Source organism: Lactuca saligna, chromosome 2, assembly GCF_052625555.1.
Source record: "Lactuca saligna cultivar CGN05327 chromosome 2, ASM5262555v1, whole genome shotgun sequence".
Classification (NCBI taxonomy): domain Eukaryota; kingdom Viridiplantae; phylum Streptophyta; class Magnoliopsida; order Asterales; family Asteraceae; genus Lactuca; species Lactuca saligna.
In genome coordinates, this window is record NC_136418.1 from 136,254,428 (window position 1) to 136,279,903 (window position 25,476).

Consider the following 25,476-nt stretch of genomic DNA (forward strand, 5'->3'; position numbering starts at 1 on the left):
TATATATATATAGTTAGTTAGTTAGTTAGTTAGTTAGTTAGGTTCAAATGTTTATATTATCTATTGTATACATTTATGATTGATTATGGATCAATCATTTTAGTTATTTTAAGAAAGTAATTAATGTATATTAAATGTTGAAGATTTAATTATTATTCATTATATCTTCAACATGTAATATACATTAATTACTTTTTTAAAATAACTAAAATGATTGGTGCAAAATCAATTATACATACACACAATAGATAGTTAGAACACAATAACCTAACACTATATCATGTAAGAACTCAAAATCTGATAGGCACAAAACCGAGTTGGTTGTTACTACTAGGATTCGAAAACATATCCCATCTTATATTATTCATAACCTTGACTAAAAGTTAAGTTATTTTATTTTGATATCATATTTTTTAATTATTTATTTCAAGTTTTATTATTTTTTAATTGTATTTAATTTTGTTATACTGTATTTTATTATGATTATATTATATTTAATTATATATATATATATATATATATATATATATATATATATATATATATATATATATATAAATAATCTTGAATAAATAAGAACACGATAATAAGAATAAACTCTAATTAGCCTTAAGTTTATCATCTTTGTTAGGATTTTAAAGACAATGAATGTGAACATATCAATATATTTTTAGAGTAAATTATAAATTTGGTCAACATGGTTTACTATATAATAAAGTTTAGGTTAATTTGTTTTCCTTGTACAATGATTTAAAATTGAAACTTCTATGTAGATTTGGTCCCTTGAGTTAACTGTTGCTATTTAAGTTAGCCACATGTTCCTCGTATGAGGGCATATTTGTCATTTTAGTGGTTTCTTTTCTAATATTTATTATTTAAAATAAAAAATATCTCACCTACCGCCCCACTTCCACACCCAACCACCTAAAACCCTACATCTTCACCCCATTTAACTTCTCTAACCTAACCGTCGTCCTCCTTTAAAGAGCCACCACCTTATCTCTTAAAATGCCACCACCGCCACTTGATCTCTATACAGAAGCACTATCAGATCTCAATTTCATCGCCGCACGTATCATCGTGGCTTATTCACGTAGGGTTTATGATTTCAAGAAAAATCATCCATGAAAACCCTAATTTTTAGGGATTGCACCCAATTTAAAGGACCTTAATTCGCCTCACCAGCCTCCCTTACCACCTTATTGCCCAGAGAAACCCTATTTTGTGCATCAGATCTCGTTGTGTGTGTGTGTGTGCGTGAAAGATTAGAAGGTGACTTTTGGTGCTCTTTTGGAAGGAAACACGAAGATTGAAGAGAGTGGAGTAAGGAGGAGGCTATAGATCTGGCATCTACTCTGTTTTCGCAACCATATTGAGGTATAAAGTTGATACCTTGACCTCTTATTGTCTAGATCTCCTCTTATGAAAGTATATGGTCATTTTTGGTGCAAAATGGAGTCATTCTCGGATGTGAGGTTGTCAAGAGGATGTGGTTTCAGATCTGGACACCTCTAGGCCTCCATGAATATAATGTTGCCCACTTTATCTAGTCTTGGCCCTCTTCCATTCCCTAAATCTCTTATTAAGGTTAGTTTTAGTGTTTTAATCCATTTGATGCATTGTATGCATGTAAAGTTAGCCAATTTAGGTGGTATCTCAGTCCTAAGAGGCTAGATCTATTGTTTGGGGCCTTGAATTCGACTGGAAGGGGCTGAGTATGTTAAGACAGGAAAACTCGATGAGTTGCTTAGCCAACTCGACGAGTTGGTTGAGTTTTCCTGATCCCACATCTCACACAAATCCAACACCACCCTTACCAAATACTTTATCCCTCATCATATATTCCAGAAGATCAACACCTCACCCACCAAACCCCCTCCCCCACCACCACACCGCATGACCATCCGCTCCCGAGCAGACATCACTAAACCAAAAACCCCATTTAATCTTCACACCACATCCAAAAAACCAAACATTTCACCCCTACCAAAATCCTATAAAATGGCTATTTCTGATCCTAACTGGAACTCAGCTATGACCAATGAATACAAGGCCTTAATAGAAAATCACACATAGGATCTAGTGCATCGCCCACACAATGCTCACGGTATACGATGTAAGTGGTTGTTTCGGCACAAATTTCATGTTGAAGGGACACTTGAAAGATACAAAGCACACTTAGTAATTAAAGGTAAATTCCAACAAGTAGGCATTGACTGTGGCGAGACTTTTAGTCCAATGGTTAAACCCACAACGATACGGACCATGCTTAGCATTGTTGTATTACGATCATGGCCTATTCATCAGTTGGATGTAAAGAATTCCTTCTTACATGGGGATTTAAATGGAACCGTATACATGCTCCAACCACATGGGTTTGTCGATTCCAAAAACCCATCACATGTATGCCGCCTACGAAAATCTCTATACGGACTCAAACAAGCCCGTCGAGCCTGGTACCAACGGTTTGCACATTCATTCAAACATGCGGTTTTAAAAGCGCCAACAGTGACCCTTCACTTTTTGTCTACAAGCATGGAAACCAAATGACATATCTTTTACTTTATGTCAATGACATCGTCTTGACTGCCTCATGCACATCTCTTCTTCGGCACTTCATTGATCTATTATCTAAAGAATTTGCAATGAGAGACCTTGACAAACTTCACCACTTCCTAAGCATCCAAGTTCAACATCAAAATAGTGGTATATTCCTTTCTCAAGCTCAATACGTCAATGACATCTTAACCCGTGCCAACATGCACAATTGCAAGCCAAGTGCAACCCCTGTCGACACAGGTTCCAAGCTTAGTGCCACCGCCGGACAACGAATATCTGACACCTCCCTTTACCACAGCCTTGCTGGTGCTTTGCAATACCTCATTATCACACGATCGGATATGGGTAAATTAATCATTTCAGACGTACTTAGCCATTATCTTTTAACGAAGTTATACAAAAGGACTAACCGTGTATGATTTTGAAACCATAAGGACTACCGATATAACGTATTCAAAAGATATACTTGAAAGTGCTTCTTTTTAGAACCTATAGAAACGAATTTTGAAATTTTTTCTATTTTTATTTTCTTTTATTTTTAAACAATAAGTTTTCATTAAAATAACATATTTTAGATTTATTACTAAAGAAATGAAAGAGAAACCAAAATAGCGTTAGTTGCCAGAAAATATATATTATAATAGGGACTTGTAAAAGTTAGAAATAAGATTCTAAAAGCTAAAAATAAAATTAGTTGAAAAAGGAAATACGTTTGGTTGTTAAAATACTTTTTTTAAAATTATCTTCTAGAAAATAGTAAAAGATTACAGAATTTGCACCAATAATTAAGGATGTTTGTATAATTCGATGATTTGATATCATAAAATAAGTTTAAATTAGTTTTCAAAATATGAATCTAAAAATCTTAATGAAATTAAAAATTGAACCAAAGTATCTAGATAATTCAGTTAGATCGCTTATTCCAGTTTGGTACCCCAAACTTATCAGACTACGTAGTTTTGTATTATATATGCATTGTAATTTTCCAAAACTCTTAAAATTCAACCTCTAACTTGATTACTTCTAAAATTTTTAAAAATTTCACAATTATCTTATTCATACATAATTTTCATTTTTAACTATAATTTATATAAATTGATATATGTTCGACAGAAAGATGTATTGTAAGATAAAGATAACAGTGAAATTTCAAAAATTATTGAATTGAATCAAGTTAGAGGTTGAAGTTTAAAAACATTATAATGCATATATAATACAAAACCATAGAGTATGGTCGATTTTAGAACTTAAGCTTATATATCTTCTAGGGTATATTCAGTTTTTCATATATATATATATATATATATATATATATATATATATATATATATATATACATATAGAATTAGGTTCATGTGAGACGATCTAATTTTGTGAGACCGTGAGACGTATTTTTTTATATTTTTATATTTTTTTAGTTAATTTAAGTTCCCAAAATAATATTTAAAAAAATAATTTTTGGATTTTTCCATTTATTTTCCATTTTTAATTTATTTTTTAGAATATGTACAATGTAATATTCTATTAGAATATTGCACGTATTTTTCAAAAAAAATGGAATTTTTTTTTAATTTTTTAAATTTTTTTAGTTAATTCAAGTTCCGAAAATAATATTTAAAAAAAGAATTTTTAGATTTTTCCATTTATTTTGCATTTTAAAATTATTTTTTAGAATATGTTAGTGTAATATTCTATTAGAATATTTCACATATTTTTCAAAAAAAAAAATGGGATTTTTTTTATTATTTTTTTATTTTTTTAGTTAATTCAAGTTCCGAAAATAATATTTAAAAAAAGAATTTTTGGATTTTTCTATTTATTTTGCATTTTAAAATTATTTTTAGATTTGGTCTCAAAGTCTCTCAAAATTAGAATTATCTCAAATGAACCTGAACATATATATATATATATATATATATATATATATATATATATATATATATATATATATATATTTGATTTCATGATTATTTTTTGAGACAAGGAGACCAATTTTCAGCTCTTGATTAAAATTGATCTTGTGCGTTTTTGAAAAAAGTAGATGGTAGCGGGTAGCGTTTTGTTAAACGCTATGTGAGATTACTTTTCGATTTTGAGCATTTGTTTAAACTAAACGCTAAAATCTTGTAGTGTGAAACGTAATTAGTGTTGATTAATTTTGATTATGGGGCTTAATTAGAGCATTAGGGGTTGTTAGTCACTTTTCATACTTTTTTTGTTGAAATTCCCTCTTATTGGAAAAGTAAGAAATAATCACTAAAAAACAAAACTTAGAATTTACCTCAAAAAGTTTTGGTTAGTAGTTTGTGGAAAAAAACTAAAAAACTAAAATGCATGTGAAAATTTATCCATTTGATTTCCCAAGCCAAAGGGCAAAGACTGGCACATAAACTACTAGCTTAGAATCGAATAGTCAAAATTTAGCCATTCAGCTTAATAAAATCGAATAACCCACAAATATACAACACTAAAAAACGGTTTAATCAGTTGTTATTTTAAAAAACAATAAAGATTAAAACATAATTATAAATAAAGATTTTGAAAACAGAGAGCTTACTACTATCGGGACTGCCAAAATTTGACAGTTGATCTTTCTTAGTGACGTAGCCAATGCAGGATACATGTGGAAGCCAACCATGTAACCCACTCTGTTGAAAATAAAATTAGAAAACAATGAAAACGAAAGTAGAACAATTCATAAAAACAACTAAAGCATGTTCAATAAAGCACAAGTACAGCAGGAACCTACAAACATGACTTAAAGTTCCAACAGAAGAAGCATGGCTTTTATTGAAAAAACCCACATCAAAGTAATAACAATCATCAACCTATATAAATTTTATGCAACTGGACCTAATTTCTAAAAAATAGAATGCTATAAAAGATGTTTTATTTACTGCTACCCAGTGAATAGGTACCAAAGACTCAAGGCTTTAACATTAGGTTGCAACTTACAATACATGTAAGTAATCTACCGGAGAAATTGATTGTTACTTTTCATGTGAATAGGTACCAAAAAAGTTTAACATAAAAGTAAATTTTCAATCCATAGAGTTTGAAAGAGTTAAGCATGACTATATTAGCAAAAGAACGGACAAAAAAGTAAAATACTGAGCTTACCTTCCAAAGAGGCCAATTTGCCAAGCTTTAATGTCAGATGAGACTAATGATATGTTGTTATTTAATGAACACACCTAAAAAAATTAGAAAGAAAAATCATTTTCAATGGAGAAAAAAATAACAACAATAAAGAAGCTTGCATGACATAAAGGTATTACCTATTAAATGTCTAATACAAAAGTAGCAAATCATAACAGAAACACTAATCTTGTTTCAAAAAATAAAGCTTAATTGACAGAATCACAATTTTAATAAAAACATTAAGATTCGTTTCTATTCTACTAGTGCTCTACAGTCATATGAAAACCTTTTGATTCTCAACAATCCTTCAATTAGATTGTTTCAAATTTAAGACATAAATTCAAGTCCAATCACTGGTCGGCATAATAATCGACCACAGAAAATGCAGTTAACTAAGAGTAAACATGAGCTGATAAAAGAAAACTTCAACTTACATGAGGCTATAAGAAAGTAAGCTTTCGTTAAGCTCATTTAAGAATATCTATACATATGAGTATATGACTGTTCCACCAGATCCATTAAACCCAAATAAAGTTCTTCAAAAAGACCTAAAATGAAAGAGTGAGAAAAAAACAATTGAAAAGCATATAATGAGAAAAATTCTATAAATGGTATTCGTCTTTACTTCCAAGAAATCAGATTTTTTTCTTATTCTTCTTCAATCTGAAACAGAATAAAGATTCTTTAAAAAGGTTTTGGGTTTAATTCACGGTAACATAAATGGAACCTCAAAGTCGAAACGTGAAAAAGGTATTGGACTTGAATCCAAGTGATAGAGATAGATCGAACTATAGATGTGTTGCTACAAGTGTTTATGAGAATGAGTTGTTTGCTCAATCGGTGTCGCGATTCATCGGGTTGATTTGAGAGAGGAAAAGAAATGAAGAAAATGAGAAAAATTGGGTGTTCTCTACAAAAGGAATCGGCAACCGACGTCAATTTGGATCCACCGTTCTTCCTCTAATCTCTCCTGATGGGAAAATAAAATGAGAAACAGTAAGAGGTCACCATTCCTTCCACTGTTGATGAGTTTAGGGCTTTCTTTGGTAGCGATGGTTTTCCTGTTAACTGGTTGAGAAGAAGAAGAATTAGGGGGTGCGGTGAGAGAAGCAAATAAAAAGTGGAGGAACGACTACCGCAGAGTGAACTTGATTCACTTCTTTGTCGATCACTTCGTCGCCCCTTACAAATCCATTCGCCCGACGACATACAAAATACGAGGAATAAAAGGTGAGGAGGTGATTATCCAGATGGAAGAAAGAAATGTCAAGCTCCAAAACGGGGCAAAAATCGGGGACTATTATACCGGTGGTGTCACACCCCAAAACCGGAACGGCGGAAACGTTCTGGGGTGGATGACGTCATGTCAAGTATCACAACATATGCAGTATAGTAATCAAAGTACAACAACCATTGCATTAATAGTAATAGTTTTACGTAGTTTACATTTCATAGCAACATCAAAGTAATACAAGAAATAATATAGATGCAGCTCGGTACTAGGCTGTCTCCGCAATTGCTCCCGGGATGTACCTATCTATCGATAACCTGGGAATACAAGTTATTTTGAAAGCGAGTATCAGCATTTTTATAATGCTGGTGAGTTCATAAGTATTTAGTGTCATTTGTATAAATACACATTTTTATTCAAAATAACTTTATGAAAGATAGTAGTTTAGAATCTACGGTGTATTAGCGTCCTTTCCAGAAAATCCTATATTTTCTAAATAAAAGAAGTCTTCTACGAAGACCTGACAGGTTTATGTTTTAAAGAGTAATTTTCCGCAAAATACTATCATTACCAAAATACAGTATTGACTTTAAAGGAAATATGAGAAAATACAAGTAAAAATACTAGGGGAAAATAACATATACTTCAGCAGTAATATTGCTGACTAAAAGCAAATGAAAACATAGACTCCAAGAGAGTATCGAATAACTGATATGCCTGGTTCAGTCTAATAAAAGGAAGCAAAAAATCCAGAAAGTATCAAAGGAATGATACAGCTTGCAAAATCTAAACAAAAGGGTGAATGTGAACTCGAATGTAACCATGCTGATCGATGATAGAGTATCCGATGACCCTCCAGGTCACACGTAGAGGTAGTGGCATTATGCCACCCATGGGCCTTACCGGCGCGGAATGTAGCTAGTAGTCTGGGTGTGAGAGTGTCGGTCCCGTATAGATCTATACACATGATGTTTGCTCTCTTTCCCGGAGACTCTGGTTACATGGAATTGGTGCAATGAAGCATCGTAGAGGGAAATAGTGTGTCACATTCTAAAGAAAAAGAGAGAGATAGAGAGAGAGAGAGATAGAGATAAAGATAGAGATAGAGAGTGAGATAGAGATAGAGATAAAGATAAAGATAGAGATGGAGATAGAGATAGAGACAGAGACAGAGATAGAGATAGAGATAGAGATAGAGATAGAGATAGAGATAGAGATAGAGATAGAGATAGAGATAGAGTCTCCTCACTATTCCTATAATAGTTACTAGGGTTCTAGAAACGTGAATAATAGAAAGTTGCCTTTACTACCCAAAGGCGATGAACTAGCTGAGAGAGAGAGAGAGAGAGAGTTGTTATGTCCATATATGTATACATGATATATAATTAATGTTTAAACGACCTTCGGATGGATGCCCGATACCCACCAGACCACATCCCAACGAGGAAAAGGAAATAGGGCGAACTAATCTTCCTAAGTCCTTTAAACATATTGACCCATGTTCAAATCCTGGCACCACTCAGCCCTTGTAGCCATGGAGGTTCGCCTGCAGTGACTCCAGGGCATGAGGCAAAGCTTTATGTTTGCAGCGGGGGATTAGTCGGTGCGCGAAAGCTGGCCGGAAACCCTCGTTAGGGAAGTTTCCTTTCCAAAAAAAAAAGTCCTTTAAACATTATTTATATAATTATACAAATATAGGCATGCATTTAACGAAATAAAAACATAGAAGAAACTTTAGTAAAACCTTTATACTTAAGAAATTTAATACTTGATGTCATTTTGTAAAACAAGCTTTGAAAAGGGTTTTTATAAAACAGTTTTAGTGAAGAAAACCTTTAATAAGTCATTACAACTAGATGTCTCTTTAGCAAACGCACTTTGGAAAACTTTGGATAATCTTTAATGATCTAAAAAGAGATATTCATACTTTAACAAGATTTGAAAACATGATTTGAAAATCTTAATTTGATTAAAACAGTTAACATGTAAAAGTCTAGTTTGCTATACATTTATTAATCACATGCGATTTATCTAATAATTGTAAAGTTCAACTTGTATTCCCCCTCTATAAAAGCAGTTAAAATCATTTAAAAGGTTAATTCAGGGGTATGAACAGGGCCGGTCCAAAGGTTTTCCATGCCCAGGGCGGAAAAATCTTGATAATGCCCCATTTTAATACCATACAAATACATTAAACCTATAAATGCATAATGCAATATTGCAACATAACTTTTTTTTATTCAAATCTCATATTTATCTAGACTAACGTATACAAACTCCAACTAAAACAATGTGCATGTACATTATTTGAATAAAAAAACAGCATGTATCCTATCAAAATTGATAGTTTTCTCTCTCAAACACTTCCAATTCCTAAAAGCTACAGGAGATTCAACTTTTGTCTCAAACACTCTTAATCCTAATGGGATCCTAAAGACTTAATCTTAATAGATAACAACTTGACAAGACAAACAAATGAACAATGAAAGCAACTACATTTTAAAGAATAATTTTGTGGATACTAACAAAATAATCCAAAAGACATTATTGGCCAATAATGCTAAAAAACAGTTCCAACATCAATGAAATTGTCAAAAAAAAGTTTAAGAAATAGTAAAAATAAAGTACTGAGAATAATAAGAACTAACAAAATTACAAGATGTAATTTACAGAGACTTAATCAAAGTAACCTGGAAAGATAAAAAGTCAATTATCTACTATGTCCAATGAAAAAGATTTGAAGAATTTCAACTTTGAAAATAAAGGACAAATTAGACATTTGGGCAAAGAAAAGATGAACGACCACCATAGGTTCTAAGACTATGGGCAAATTCGCCATTCAAGCCAAAAGCCAAATAAAGCCCAAGTGCAGAGCAATACTTGAATACATCCAGTAAAACAGCCACACAACTATTAAAAGGAGGCGACACAAAGAGAAAGACTTGAATATTCCAATCACAATAAATCAAAAGAAAAACATTCATTAGCTCTTAAATTAGAAAATTTTCACTGTTCTCGAGTCGGAAAGACACAGAAAAGCTTCACTAGTTCTCGAACCAGTAAAGCTTTGTACTCACTACTCAGTTTCTCGAATCGATTCAGATTTTTAGATAAATTGTTGATCGGTAGGGTAAAGCATTAAATAGATTAGGGAGAAGGAGAATCAAAATTTTGAAATAAGAAATGATAATTTTTTTTTTGTAAATATCTCCCGTCTCCTCGCCTTCTTCATTTTCCCCGACTCCTCCAATTAGGCGTGGCTGGTGTGCGAATTCTGTTGCCAAAAAATTAAGGTGTGTCGTGTTTTTCCTTTACCGCTCAAAATGCCCTTCTCAACCGACCTCAAAATGCAGAAACAGAGTTAATTTGAGTATGGATCTTAATTTTGGGCCAAAATAAAGCGTATAACTATGATAGTATGACAAATACATGATGCCCTATATCAACTTGATGCCCTCGGCAGTGGTCCAGCTCGCCCTGCCCTTGGGCCGGCCCTGGGTATGAACTCACCTGTGGCAAGTGGATCTGATGGAAGTGTCGGTCGAGTGCTCGATGTCAAATGAAGACTTGAACACACTTAATGACCTAGTAACATATGATGACATATGTTTACATACAATTAGTGATTATAATACTATTTAAACACGTATAAGCATCCTAATGAGCGGAAAACACTTTGGTCGAGTGCTAGGAGGCTATTGGGTTGCAATAAGGAAGTGTATGGCCTAATTAGGGAGTTTACTCTTCAAGAGTAAACTCTTTATGGAGATTTCGGCCCTAAGACCATATCCCCATGAGTTTACAGCCGTAAACTCATGGGTGGTGTGTTCTTGGATGTTTTAAGGTCTTATATCACTCGTAGAATTAGGCTAGGTTCACATTTAGGTCATATGAAGGGGTTAAGGCTCCAAATGAACCATTTAAGGGAGTTCACGGCTGTAAACATAAAGTTTACAACCGTAAACTCTCACATAGTCCACTCATGATTTAAGGTCTTAAATGAAAGAGTATAAGGTTCTATGCATTTTTCCAAGCCAAAAGGGGAGGTTAGGGCATCATTTGGCCTTCTTAAGGGAGTTTACGGCCCATGGACCAATCCTTGGGGGGTTTACAGCCGTAAACTCCTAAGTCCTTAGTTTCTTTGATGTTTAATGCCCCTACTTCATTTGTGGTTGATTCTAGACATTTACCCAAACCTTTGGAGGTGTTTAAGGGAAAATTTAACACTTTAATTGGTGTTCATGGCCCAAGAAGATGGGTTTACGGTCCAAGAGTGTTCTTGGGCCGTAAACTCTTGTTTACCCCTCAATATACAAGGCTTTGGTGTTCTAAGCTCATACATGCAAGTCCACAAGTCATATATAAGCCCTAGGAGTGATTTGGAATGGTTTTGGGGCTTCAAAACCCCATTTATGAGTGTTTGCGGTCCAAGAGTGTTCTTGGGCTGTAAACACATGTTTATGAGGGGTTTGGGTGATTTAAACACGAATTTGCAGGTATATCAAGCTAAACAATAAGGTAGGATAGATTACTTACAATTATGAAGCTCGAAATGGGTGTTTTTGGATCGAAAGCAACTTGTAGAGAGAGAGAGAGAGAGTAGAGAGAGAGTGAAAAAAAGTGTAAATGAGGTTCAGTCACCCTTATATAGGGTTTTGAGTTTGTGGCTCGGTGGAAATCTACCCGATACTAACGTTGAACGGGGCTTTTGGTCGCATCCGATTGGATGGTTGTAACTCGACAGGGTCGTGAATTAGAAATTCTTAAAAAAAAGTGTATCGAGGGCTTTTCACGTGTTTCTACTGCATTTTGAACACTCATGAAGTTATAGTAAAAGTCTCAATTTAATTAACCTAATCCAAAAAGGTTAACGGAACAATTTAATAAAACAAGTTTTATTAGCGAAATATGGGTTTACCATGACGGAATAAATTTTGGGTTGTCACAGGTGGTCCCACCATCCAGAATGAAAGAGAAAGAAAGAGATAAAAGGGAAGGCGGTGAGCAACTGAGAAAGAAACGTGGAAGAATAAGAAGCTGAGTAGGCAGTAACATTAGACATAGTTGTGACACATGTAATCAATTATAGAGATTAAAAATAGATAAATAAACAAAGAGAAAAAATCAACCAATGAGAAAAAGATATTGTTCACCTGGCACTTCAAAATTAGTATATATATATATATATATATATATATATATATATATATATATATATATATATATATATATATATATATATATATATATATATATATATATATATATATATTAGCAGGAAAACCGATTGACAAAAAGTTTTGTTTTGGGTACAAATTTTTTAATTTTAGTTTAAATAAAAAATTTAAAAGCTAAAAACTACTTTACGCAGCGTTTAAAAAAAACAATTGAGTTTTTGAATCAGTTTTCAGAATTGTCTTTATTTTTAGACAAAATTGCAAAAATGGTCCTTGTGGTACGTATTTTTTTTGGGTTTTAGTTCAAACCACGACTTCTTTTGATTGGTGGTCCTTTTGAGCTAGTTTCTTTGCGTTTTTGGTCCCTCAGTAAACTGACAAGACTATTATGCCCTTATTATATTTATTTTTCATTTTTCATTTTTCCTATAAATATATATATATATATATATATATATATATAATAATAATAATAATAATAATAATAATAATAATAATAATAATAATAATAATAATAATAATAATAATAAAAATAAGGGCCCACATAACCCCCCCCCCCCCCCTCTCTCTAACACAAATAAAGGGAAAGGACTTTTTCCCATGGCAAATCGAAGAAGACGAACAGAAACAAAAAAATGGTCTGGTGATGTTTGATCGAATCGCAAGGAGGGGGGAGGGATCGATCTCCGACGACCCTCTAAGGGTTTAATTTACGTTTCCGGTGGCAGCAACCAAAGTGAAAAAGAATTGGTTCGAAGGCAGATCAAAAACACACCCCACCCCCACTTCTTCTTCCCCAACCATAAACATACACAAAAATTGAAGGCTGTAAATCAATTTTAGAGAAGAAGATTGGTTCTCAATTCGAACATGTTTCAGGGTGAGAGAAAATACATTTTTCCCAAGCATCACATTAGTCGAAGCATCCACTTTGCGTCTGATCTCCGCCATTATTTCCTTCGTTGAATCATATATCGTGTAGTTCCTCTAAGAGAAGCATCCTTCGATATGATACTCCTCCGAACGATCGCAGAACATCTCCACCGTCATGTTTGACTTTCTGATGATCGAAGATCTCTTCATGCTAATATCGGCTTATCACCTTCCATCCTTTCACCTAAAAAAACCCTCCCACCGTTGATGTAGACTTGGTCTCTGTTAACCAATAGGTTATTGAAATCCTTGCCATGTGGAAAGTAAATCTAATCGGAGCAAAAGCACGCAATTAACAATTTAAGATCTAGCACACCTTCCGGCGAACGGTGAGGAGGCAACGGCCGAAGGAATCCATGAGAATGAGTTCACCTGCGTTACGATTGTCATGACCGTATGAGTCAACACGGAAGACGATTTAGCTGTTTGAATCGTAGACGACAAAGCCATCGCCGACAAAGAACATAGAGGTTTTCATAACTGTCAGATGCGTTTCCTTTTCATATAAAAATCCTTTTTCAACGATAACCCTGCCGATGTTCATTTCTTTGGAATCGCTGATGCGAAACATGACTTTTGGAGCTATAGATTCAAAAATTTGATATCTTTTCGTTGATTTGGACCATGTAAAATAAGGAAAATGGGACTACGGTGGAGTAGAAGATGTAAGAGAGAGAGAGAGAGAGAGAGAGAGAGAGAGAGAGAGAGAGAGAGAGAGAGAGAGAGAGAGGCCCCAAATTAGTTAACTATTTTATTTTTCATTTAAATTAAATAGAAAAAGCATAAAAATATATATTAGAAGGGCATAATAGTCTTTTCAGTTTATTGAGGGACCAAAAACGCAAAGAAACTAGTGCAAAAAGACCACCAATAAAAAAAACTCGTGGTTTGGATTAAAACCTCAAAAAAATACGTAACATAGAGACCATTTTTGCAATTTTATTTTATTTTTATTGTCATCATGATCCTTACTTTACAAAGATGTATTTTTATGTAATTATAAATATTTCAAAAGCTTTTCTATTTTTTTTTATCAAACGTTTATATAACAAACAAAAACTATTGTTTCCAACTAGTTTTGTCAAAATGCTCCAACTCTCTTCAATACATCAAAGCAAAACAATATAGATGTCCAAAGCAAGGAGCTAACAAAGCCCAGATTGTTCAAATCCATAGAAAGCAACTAAGAAAAAAACCATTTTCACACAAATGGAAAAAAAATTGTAGTGCCAAAAAAAAAAAAGCAAAAATAAACAAGAAAAGAGCGTGTCAATCTTGTTGTGGGTCACTCTTATTTGACACCCATTGTTGGTTTCTTCTTTTTTTTTTTTTTTTTTTTTTTTTTTTTTTTTTTTGGAATTTCCATAAAACAATTTCACGAGTCACAACTTTTTGTAGGTATAAAGTATAAACCATGTTTTTATGCTTTAAGTTCCAATTCATTTTCTTAATTTCTTTATTGGAATATACCCCGAGTGATTTTGTTTTATTTATTTTAGTTTTTTGTCTTTTAAACCTAACATGTCGCGAACTGGCCAAACTGAGTTTTTATTTTTTATTTTTTAGGCAGCATCCCCAAGCAGAAAGAATTTTCGATTTTTTCCCTGCCTTTATTATAATTATTGTCCTCATTCACATATAATTAATCTCCATGATTCCATTCAGATCCATATTTCTCTTTCAGTTTGCTCTCCACTGTTGCTATATCGGTTGTTTATAACAATTAACATTCGACCAATTGGCATTCAACAGGAACCCTTCATTTTCAATCATACAGAACTCCAAATTTGGTACAAATCTTGAATGAATTTGAAACCTTTGTGGGATTCATCATCTTTCCACTAAACGTGAAGTGGGTTTCTTGTTTTAAAAAGTCGACACGTTTTCTAGTGACTGACGTCTACTCTCTGCTCTCTACTATGTGTTTTCAACACAAAGGGAAAAACTAACAGACAATCTTTATAAAAAGCACCAAGCTTTAATCTTTTTTTTTCCATTCAAATACTTACCATGTCTGTTGCCCTGATACGCGTCGTTTCCCCTAATTATGAGCTCTGCAAATTGGGATTCTTCGAGACACCAACAAAACTCGTCGATTCATCAAGATTCACACGGAGTAACAAAATCAAGAATGTTGGTTATAAGAAGCACAAGTGCAATTCCTCATATTTCGACTCATTTGGTGAATCGGATTTCCGGGATTTAAAAAACGGGAGAAAAAGAAAATCCGATGTGGTTTCGAGGGTTGTGGTGGCTAACCCAACCGGCGAATTGGCTGTTTCATCGGAGCAGATGGTGTACGATGTCGTTTTGAAACAAGCAGCTTTGGTTAAAGAACATATAAGAGCTAGAGAAGATTTGGAGGTGAAACCTGATATTGTTCTTCCTGGAACACTTAGTTTGTTGAATGAAGCTTACGATAGATGTGGCGAAGTTTGTGCAGAGTATGCCAAGACATTTTATTTAGGTTGGTTAGTCTTCTTTTCATTAAAATCTCCAAAAAAAAAAAAAAAAATGTAATTTTTAAGTTTAAAGTTCACCACTTGCAATTTCGATATTCATGTTATGATTTGAATTCGATTCGGATAAATTTAGCTTTTTTAATTCAATCTTTTTAATATAATATTTACAGGAACACGACTAATGCCACCCCAGAGACAAAAAGCTTTCTGGGCGATTTATGGTGAGGATCTTCAATCGTAAATCTTCATCGATCATAATCATTAATCATTAATGTTTGATTTTTGGGATTTCTGTATAAATTTCCTATTTTCGATCCAAGAAAAGAGATTTTATACTAGCAAGAACACTTTTCTCATTTCTGTGTTTCTTCTTGATCCTTGATTCCTGGTTAGTTACATGTGAACTCTTTTTTTAATAATATTTTCCTACTCATTTTCAAGAAACTTTGACTTTTGAGGTCAAACCATTTCTTGAAATTTCTATAACTAGTTACAAATTCAAGATTAAAGTTTAATAATAAACTTCTTTGACTGATTCAACGATTTTCTTTAGTGTGGTGTAGAAGAACAGATGAACTTGTTGATGGGCCTAATGCATCACATATAACTCCAAAAGCTTTAGATAGATGGGAATCAAGGCTTGAAGATCTTTTCAATGGTCGCCCTTTTGATATGCTCGATGCTGCTTTATCAGATACTGTTTCCAAGTTCCCAATTGATATTCAGGTCACAATTAACAAATCACTAAATATATATTAAAATTTGGATGATTACAAAAATAACCAAAATGGATCGAGTCATCATTTATCAAGATGATCACCTTTTTGATACTTTTCACAAAATGGTCCCATTGTGAGTTACAATATTCCTATTTGTTTGGCCTACCAAAAAATAAATTCAAATGATGATACTTTTGTATAAGTTCTTGATGTTTTTTTTGTCTTTTGGTTTTGGTGTTTTCAGCCTTTTAAGGATATGATTCAAGGAATGAGGATGGATCTTGTAAAGTCAAGATACAAGACTTTTGATGAGCTTTATTTGTATTGTTATTATGTGGCTGGAACAGTTGGATTGATGAGTGTTCCTGTAGCTGGAATTGATCCTGAATCACAAGCAACAACAGAAAGTGTATACAATGATGCTTTGAGTTTGGGTATTGCTAATCAACTCACCAATATTCTCAGAGATGTGGGAGAAGAGTAAGTGCTCAAACTATTTCATAATTCAAGAATTTCCAAGAAAATACTAAGTTCGAACATTTACAAGAAAATCTTGAATACCATGTTGAAATTTATAGGAAATACGATAAATAGTAAAGATTAGGGTGATGTTACATTATTACCCCCGCTTTGTGGGGTCGTAATTTGTAAATTTTCTATTAGGTAGGGACCATTTTTGTAATTTTTTTAAACATATGGACCGTTTCTGTAAAAAAAACCTGCACACGGACCTTTTCTTACAGGGACAGTTTTTGTAATTTATTTTCTACACAGAGACCAAACCTGTCAACATACGAAAGTCTTAAACGCATGGACCGTTTCTGTAAAAAAAATGTACACAAAGACCTTTTCTGTAGATTATAGAAACGGTTTTTGTAATTTTTTTTCTACATAGGGACCAAACCTGCCAACATACAAAACAGTTGTGGCCGAAGTCTCAAACATAAAAGTATGATGCTATAGTAAACAAATAAACAAAAGTACATTGCTATTTCTTGATGTGGTTGCTTTTGGAATAGTGCAAGAAGAGGAAGAGTGTATCTCCCACAAGATGAATTAGCACAAGCTGGATTATCAGATGAAGATATATTTGCTGGAAATGTAACCGATAAATGGAGAAGTTTCATGAAAAAACAAATCAAAAGGGCAAGATCCTTCTTTGATGAAGCAGAAGAAGGTGCTAGACAACTAAGTCCAGCTAGTAGATGGCCTGTAAGTACTAAAAATGTACATTTTTTATATAAAAAAAAAGACTTTTATTGAAGATCTTTAACTAAATTTGAAATGGTGTTATTAGGTGTGGGCATCACTTTTATTGTATCGACAAATCTTGGATGAGATTGAAGCCAATGACTATAATAACTTCACTCGAAGAGCTTATGTGAGTAAAGCAAAGAAGATAGTTAAGTTGCCTATTGCTTATGCTAAGTCTCTTGTTCCTCCAACATCGAGAAATGGAGTGCTTATGAAGATTATTGGCATGTAGATATATGATGTACTCTTTATGCACACTTTGTAGGAAATGGAAACAATGGACATTTGTAAATTTTTATGGTGATTGTTGTATGAATTGGAGGTTTATTTAGGTGTATAAGTGTTTACCTGGTGTATGTGCTTGTTTGCTTACTTGGTAGACCGTTGAATAAAACCATGGTTTATAGGGTTGTCATTGTTTTATGAATTGAAGGTTTATTTAGTTGTTTACTTTGTTTCCAGCAATTTGATAAACATTTGGTGTGAGAGACTAAATGACTTTTCAACATAGAGAAACATTGCATGTAGTAAAATCATCTTGTGATTGAACTAATAGTGAGGGAAAGATGAATTTGGACGTAACAAACTTTGCTAAACCAAGCATCCCCAAGTTTGAAAGGGATTATGAACAATGGAGTTTCTTGATGGAGAATCTTTTCTAAAGAGTAGTAGGACATTGTGGGAATAGAGGCTCCAATAAACAACACATAATTGAAGGAAGGGATACTAGCAAACAATTTAGGGATTTTATGAACGAGAGCTTAGATGAACATGTGGAGGAGAATCATTCGGAATTCTGATGACGAAGAGTTGTAAGGTTGTTTCAAATTACTTTGGAAGAGTAATGTTGATTGTCTATCTAATGCGAACTTGTAGAGAACCCAAGGAGGTAATCAAGATCATCAAGACATATTGCGAACATTTACCAAGCAATGGAATTAATGGGGTGTTTGACTTACCCTTTCAAAGCCAAAAGTCCTTTTTGTAAAAGAAAAAAAACAAAAAGATGTTTGGCAAGTTAGTAACTTTTGGAGTTTTAATACAAGGAAAAACAACTTTTTGGAAAAGTTAGGATTTCCTGACTTTTTGTAACTTTTTGGAAAAGAACTTTTGAACTTTTAAAAGCTAAGCCAAACACGCCCTAAGTTAACTATACAATTGAAGAGTACAAAAATATAGATGAATTATCGGTAGATGCACAATATAGTTCTTTACCGGTGCATGAACATAAAATCAAGAAAGGCATCAAAATAAAAGAGGAGCATGTGCCAAAGGTCTCATAAGAAGATGACAATGGCTGACCTAGGGTGTGTAGGTGCTGTCGTAGCAAAAAGCCTCTTCCTATAATTTTTTTCCTTTAATATTCTATTACTAAAAATTTTGAAAACAAAAATAATAATACATTGGTTAAAGTATAGTTTCGTGCTACTAATCTTATTCATGTTGTATTAACAATGAAAAAAATATCTTATATAACTTGTGTAACACTTGGTTTCGGATTGCTTCCTTATTCGGGGTTGTGGCCCAATAATCAATTATCACGAGGCTTAGGGCCTTGGGGAAGAAAGGATTTGGCCATTTTTGGATGTAGGTGCTACGATTTAAGTGAACCGAGTGTTCAACGGCATTTCGGAGCACAAGAGTATACTCGTAAGTTATTAGTTCGGGCCTTTATGAATTTTGGGTTCTTATTGGGGAAGTTTTAAGGCAATGGTGAGTTGTTAGAAGCGTAGAGCTTCTTGTCACCTTCCCATGGATAAAAAGTTCGTTGGAAACGGACTTGGGACGAAGGAGGTATGGCCGAATGAAGTTTGAGTGTTTTGGAGGGCCATCTATTACGCGGGGAGTACTAGATGTGTATGCAGGGCGTACTGAGTAGAGTAGTCACGGGTGGTCTTCGAGTACGCCGAGCATACCAAGGGGTACGCGGGGCGTACTCCCTTCAGCCATGAAACCCTAAATTGTGACCCTTGACCCTATTTAAACCTCATTTCTTTCATGATCAGCCTCATCGTTTATCAACCTCTAAGCTTCCCAAACCCTAAAAGTCGACCCTAACCCTTATCTTGGAGCATTTAAGCCATTGTGAAGGATCTTGGAGTATTTTGGGAAAGAACTCTGATAATTGTTTTTACTTTGAAATACTCTAAATGTTTGAATAAAGGATAAATGAATGTTGTGTTTATGCTTTAAAAACGAAAATTTTCCTTCGTATTTTAGGGATGTTATAACTTGGGTTTTAGGATAAAAGTGTATTTCGAAGATAATACTACAATCTTGATAACGTTCAAGTTAATAAGGCAGAACATAGAGCAAAAGTAACACTGAATATGGATGAAGTTTATGAAATTGTGGAAGAAGCCATCTTGAATGGTAATAATGGTGATGACAAATAAGATATTCCATTGAATATCTATGATCCGAGAAAATGGGACACCCTTGATACTAAATAGTAAATAGATAAGTTTACTAGTGAAAAATGGTCATAAAAGAGATATGTTAACCGGTAAAGGTGCTAAAGATGTAAGAAACATACGTTTTTGTTAAGATTTTACAATAAGTACTTACCAACCGGAGAGACGCATCATAGAGATTGGCTTGTAAAGGATCTTGATAAAATATTTTGTCTCCCTTGTAAGCTGTTTAAGAAGAATGTAACAACCTGAAAATTCAAACCAAAATTTTCAATTTAAAAACACATTTGTCTCAATAAATAAACACAAAATGTCATAATGTCAAATTTTGAATTCCCATATAAAAAATGTTCATATTTCCAACACTCCAGGATCCTCTTAATCATAACCCAATCGTTGATGTGTGTACAATCAAGTCGGCACCTTCCCGTGATTCGTCGAAGTACCTGAAACACATAACACGGTAAGCACAAAGCTTAGTGAGTTTCCCAAAATACCACACATATCGCATTAGCCACTCAAGGCTAACTCAATACGACCCTCTGGTCAATGTGTTCCAGTGGAGACCCTCCGGTCCTGCCACTCGGGAGGACCCTCCAGCCCTAACTCAATAAGTTCACAACAATAAACATAAATCACAAGAACAACATGCAAGATAGCACAATAACATAAATAAGCACATAATACATCTCACTCACACAAGGGTACCACTCATGGTAAGTATAGTGAGAAGGCTCACCTCATAAGTTAGTAAGTACAAGTCTCGTGCTTAGAAATCTCGAACTAGGCTCTACCAAATACATAGGATAACCATCTCTAATTAATACTCTATTCGTACTCAATTACATCAAGGTTGTTCTCTCTTTCTCTCAAATTCTTGGAACGGGTAAAAGACCATTTTACCCCTCCATGGTCCGCATTACTCATGTTGGCCAACCTTAAAGTTAACAGAAGTCAAACTCTAGTCAATAGTCCAAGTTTGACCTAACTCACCGAGTGCGCTCATGTGACTTGTTGAGTCCAGGCGTCCCTCAGAAGTCTTCGTGAAGGTTCATCTCGTCGAGTTAACCCCTAACTCGCCGAGTCATAGCATGACCAGCTCGTCGGGACAAACCCTAACCGACTCGTCGAGTCGGCTCCTCGACTCGGCGAGTCCATTCAGACTCTTTTCCCATTCAGATGATTCCAAAGCAAAAAAAACATTCCCAAACTCTAGATCTACACTCTTAAGGCTCGTTTACCACGTAAAGCCACAAGCTTTACGTCTATGCATGGCACTTAGGGCTTCAAATGCTAAAAACATACTTTAATAAGGGTTTTTCACTCAAGAGCATTATCATGGCTGAATAAAGCAGGGAATTTTGGACTCTAGGGACCTCACATGGTCCAGATCTGAAGTCCAAACCTCTATATGAATTCAAAACTCTCAAGGTCCTCATATTAGATGGAAAAATCCCTAAACTCCCAAAATTATGAGATCTACTCAACAAAATGAGAAAGGTGAAAGCTTTATACATTTCCCAGAAGCTCTAAGGTGAAATAACCCCGGATCTAACAGCTCATTCTCTTCCCTTGGCTTGGAATCCTTCCCTTCTCTTCAAAAGATGCACCAAACACTCAAAATTAGCTCAAAATACTCTTTTTAAGCTCAATGGCCGATTAGGGGTTACTCTCAGTGAAGGTAACAGCTGGTGAGCCGCAAATGAGACTATAAGTGTCCTTAAATAGGCCCTAAACCTGGGGATTTAGGGTTTCTCTTCACAACGTCTACTCGGCGAGTCGGCTCTTCGGACTTGTCGAGTAGATCATTAATCCACATGGCATATCACAACCCTACTCGACGAGTTGTAGCACCAACTCATCGAGTCGCTCAATAGACCTTCCCAAAAACATAAATAAATGATATACCTGGAAGTCCGGATGTTACAAAGAAACCACAGCCATGTAATCTAGCACGTGACAGGATACACAATTAGGGACATATTGTTTATAATTTGAAGATGCATGAAAGTAGTGCATAAGATGTCCATTATATTTTTAGGAACCATAGGGTGGATCCAAATGATTATTGACGTGTGTGAAATGTACTAGTTTTAATCCTACTTGTAAACTACCAAATGAAATACATATAACGGCTAGGGTTTCATATTATTATCAAAGAGAAGTACAAATACAATGAAAAGGAAAGACATAATATATAGACAAGCTAATTAGGGTTTCCTAGCGAAAAGGCCCAATCATAAAACCCAATACAAAATAAATCCCAAAATATTATTAGTTAACATCCCCCTTCAAACATACAATGCAACAGCAATAAGCATTGAGAGTTTGTCAGACAGAAAATGGAATCGAGGAGCAATCAACGGCTTCGTAAGAATATCAGCAATCTGCAAAGAGGAAGGAACATAAGGAAGGGAGATAGTGCCCTTCTGGAGATGATGACGTGTGAAATGACAGTCAATCTCAATGTGCTTTGTGCGCTCATGAAACACTGAATTCTTGGCAATCATTATCGCACTCTCGTTATCACAATACAAAGGGGTAGGCTGAGAGATGTGAACGCCCATATCTGCAAGAAGCCATCTCAACCAAACAATCTCACAAGTGGTGATAGCCATGGATCGATACTCAGATTCTGTAGAAGATCAAGAAACAACATCTTGTTTCTTGCTTTTCCATGATATCAATGAATCTCCAAGAAAAACACAATACCCAGTAGTAGACTTACGATCATAAATATCACTATCCCAATTTGCATCACTATAGGCACACAACTCAAGAGAGGATGAAGAAGGAAACATAAGAGTGCGAAATTGAGTACCGCGTAAATATCTCAAAATACGAAGAACAGCTCCCTAATGAACAGTAGTAGGAGCAGTGACAAACTGGCTAACTGCATGAGCAATATCCGGTCTAGTGACAGTCAGGTAAACCAAACTCCCAACAATGGTACGATAAAGACTTGGATCTGATAATGGGACACCATCAGTTGGAGAGTACTTTGCATTACTCTCTATAGGCGTATCAACTGTTCGATTATCCGTGAGTCATGCACGTTCAAACAAATCTGAAATATACTTCATTTGAGATAAAAGATAACCCTTTGGAGATTAAGCAACTTCAATCCCCAAGAAATAACGAAGTAATCCCAAGTCTTTCATAGCAAAATGGTGAGCCAAATCACGCTTTAAAGACTCTATACCATCATGATCATCACCAGTAATAATCATGTCATCGACATACAAGGAAAGAATAATCCGCACTGCATTCGTACATCGAATAAATAGAGCTGAATCATGGTTACTTGGTTAAAAACGAAGAGAAGTAATCACCATAGAAAATTTCTCAAACCAAGCACGAGGGGCGTGTTTGAGGCCATATAGAGCCTTCCGAAGTCGACAAACTTCACCTGGTCGGTGAGCAATACCAGGAGGAGGAGACATGTATACTTCTTCATGAAGATCACCATTCAAGAAAGCATTCTTGACATCCATTTGATAAATCTTCCATTGACGAATGGAAGAAACTGCAATCAAGGTGCGAACAGTCGTCATTTTTGCAACAAGAGCAAACGCCTCCTCATAATCTATACCATACTTTTGCGTGTACCCTTTCGCAACAAGTCTGGCTTTATAACGCTCAATGGATCCATCAGACTTTGTTTTGATTTTATAAACCCAACGACAATCAATCGTGTGTTTTCCAGGTGGAAGCGGAACCAGATCCCATGTATGAGTCTGTTAAAGAGCTGCAAGTTCCTCAGCTATAGTGGTATGCCAAAGAGGATCAGAAATGGCCTCTTTATAGGATGTTGGCTCAGAGAGACAATGTACATCAGCAATAAAGGAGGCAAAAGCCGGTGAGTAAGAGGAATAGACAAATTCAGGAAGCTTTGTGGACTTCTTATTACGATAAGGTCTCGATGGAGGGGGGTCTTCATGATTTGTAGGCAGAGGATCAACGATAGGTGCTGGATCAGCAGCAAGTGGTGGATCAGTAACATGTGGTAGATCATCAATGTCAATGCTAAACGGATCAATAGTACAGAGCTCCTCTCGGGTTGCATCATGTGATTGAACAGGAATGCTATAGAATGGAATATGCTCCAAAAAGGTGACATTGCAAGATACATACAGTTTCTGATTTGAAGGATCATAGCACCGATAACCTTTCTGACCAATACCATATCCTAGAAAAATACAAAGAGCTGATTTTGAAGACAACTTATCTCTCTCTACATGAGGCTTCAAGACAAAACATGTACACCCAAACACTCGTAATGAAGAATAATCTTGGAGTTGTCCAAACAACATTTCATAAGGAGACTTCCCTGAAGTGTACATAGTAGGAATGCGATTAATAACATAAGTAGCGGTATGAACAGCTTCTCCCCAAAACATATTGGGAAGTTGAGCAGAGAGTGCCATCAGATGCCAATAATTGTTTAAAATCATTGGAGGTAAATTCTCCTCCCAGATCACACCGAAAACATTTTATGATAGCAGAGTGTTGAGTCTTGACAATAGCTATGAATTCACTATATATGGTGAAAAAGTCAGACCTGCGCTTCATAAAATAAACCCACGTATAACGAGTGTAATCATCAATGAATGAAACATAATAGTTAGCTCCTGACTTGGAGGTTATCGGAGAGGGACCCCACACATCAGAATGCACAATATCAAAGGGAGCAACAGAATGAATGACACTTTTATTAAACGGTAAAGCAGAAAATTTTCCCAGTTTACAACCACAACAATCAGAAATATCATCAAATTTCAAAGAGCCTAACACACCAGTGGAAACCAAAAACTGTAAACGAGACGCTGAAACATGTCCCGAACGAGAATGCCAAAGATAAAAAGGAGAGGATGAAGGGTTTAAATGAAAAGACGACAAATCGACACTAGATGCAGCAACATCAGCAACATGTAGCTGCTCCAAGACATAAAGCTCCCCAAGTCTACGGCCTATCCTAATCACCCTCCGAGACCGAATGTCCTGTACACAGCAGAATGAATCAGAAATGAAGACCCAACAACCAGATTTACACAACTGACTGACCGATGCAAGATTCAAAGCAAGTGTAGGAATGTAATACACATCTGTTAAAGATATATAAGGAGTGACAATAGAACCAACACCCTCTACTGACATGGGTGTAGCACTAACAGACATAACAGAGATAGGTGTACAAGAAGATAATGAAGCAAAAGATGAAAAATGTGGTGACATGTGATGAGATGCACCAGAATCCAATATCCCCAAGGATGAAGGAATACCTGACGTGTTGGATGAAGACAGACCTTAATGAGACATGGAAGCTGACATGGTAGTTGGATTGGTAGCTAAGAATTGTCTGAACTACTCAACAATCTGTGGATCCAAGGCTGATGGTGGTGTGAAATCTATTTCATTCTCAACTGAAGGTGTAGCAGCAACGTACTGTGCTGGCCTAAAAGATGAAAAAGAGGGACGTGACTGTCCAGAAGACTTGTTCTGCTGTGAAGACTAAGAGTGTGCTTGTGATCTTGTTTGTTGTTGCTGTTGATTTCCCTTGCTTATCAGTAAAGGACAATTTGCCTT

The 25,476-nt window shown here is 34.9% G+C and overlaps 1 protein-coding gene and 1 pseudogene across 1 annotated transcript; one reads left to right on the top strand and one right to left on the bottom strand.

Annotated features, from left to right (window-relative positions):
- Window positions 1-12,813: 12,813 nt before the first annotated feature.
- On the bottom strand, window positions 12,814-13,585 carry LOC145030125 (protein LURP-one-related 12 pseudogene; annotated as a pseudogene).
- A 1,018-nt stretch (window positions 13,586-14,603) lies between these two features.
- On the top strand, window positions 14,604-17,926 carry LOC145031731 (phytoene synthase 2, chloroplastic-like). The gene is made up of 6 exons (XM_078980341.1): window positions 14,604-15,508; window positions 15,674-15,724; window positions 16,057-16,229; window positions 16,467-16,702; window positions 17,242-17,434; window positions 17,520-17,926. Exons 1-6 carry the CDS (start codon window positions 15,052-15,054, stop codon window positions 17,706-17,708), a joined length of 1,299 nt encoding a protein of 432 aa, XP_078836467.1. The 5' UTR covers window positions 14,604-15,051; the 3' UTR covers window positions 17,709-17,926.
- The last annotated feature ends 7,550 nt before the right edge of the window (window positions 17,927-25,476 follow it).

What these genes read in the sequence shown, in the direction of transcription:
- LOC145031731 (XM_078980341.1), top strand. Translation starts at nt 15,052, where the DNA reads ATGTCTGTTGCCCTGATACGCGTCGTTTCCCCTAATTATGAGCTCTGC. An exon ending in TGCCAAGACATTTTATTTAG is followed by an intron (nt 15,509 to 15,673) that starts GTTGGTTAGTCT and finishes TAATATTTACAG; the next exon opens with GAACACGACTAATGCCACCC. An exon ending in GTCCAGCTAGTAGATGGCCT is followed by an intron (nt 17,435 to 17,519) that starts GTAAGTACTAAA and finishes TGGTGTTATTAG; the next exon opens with GTGTGGGCATCACTTTTATT.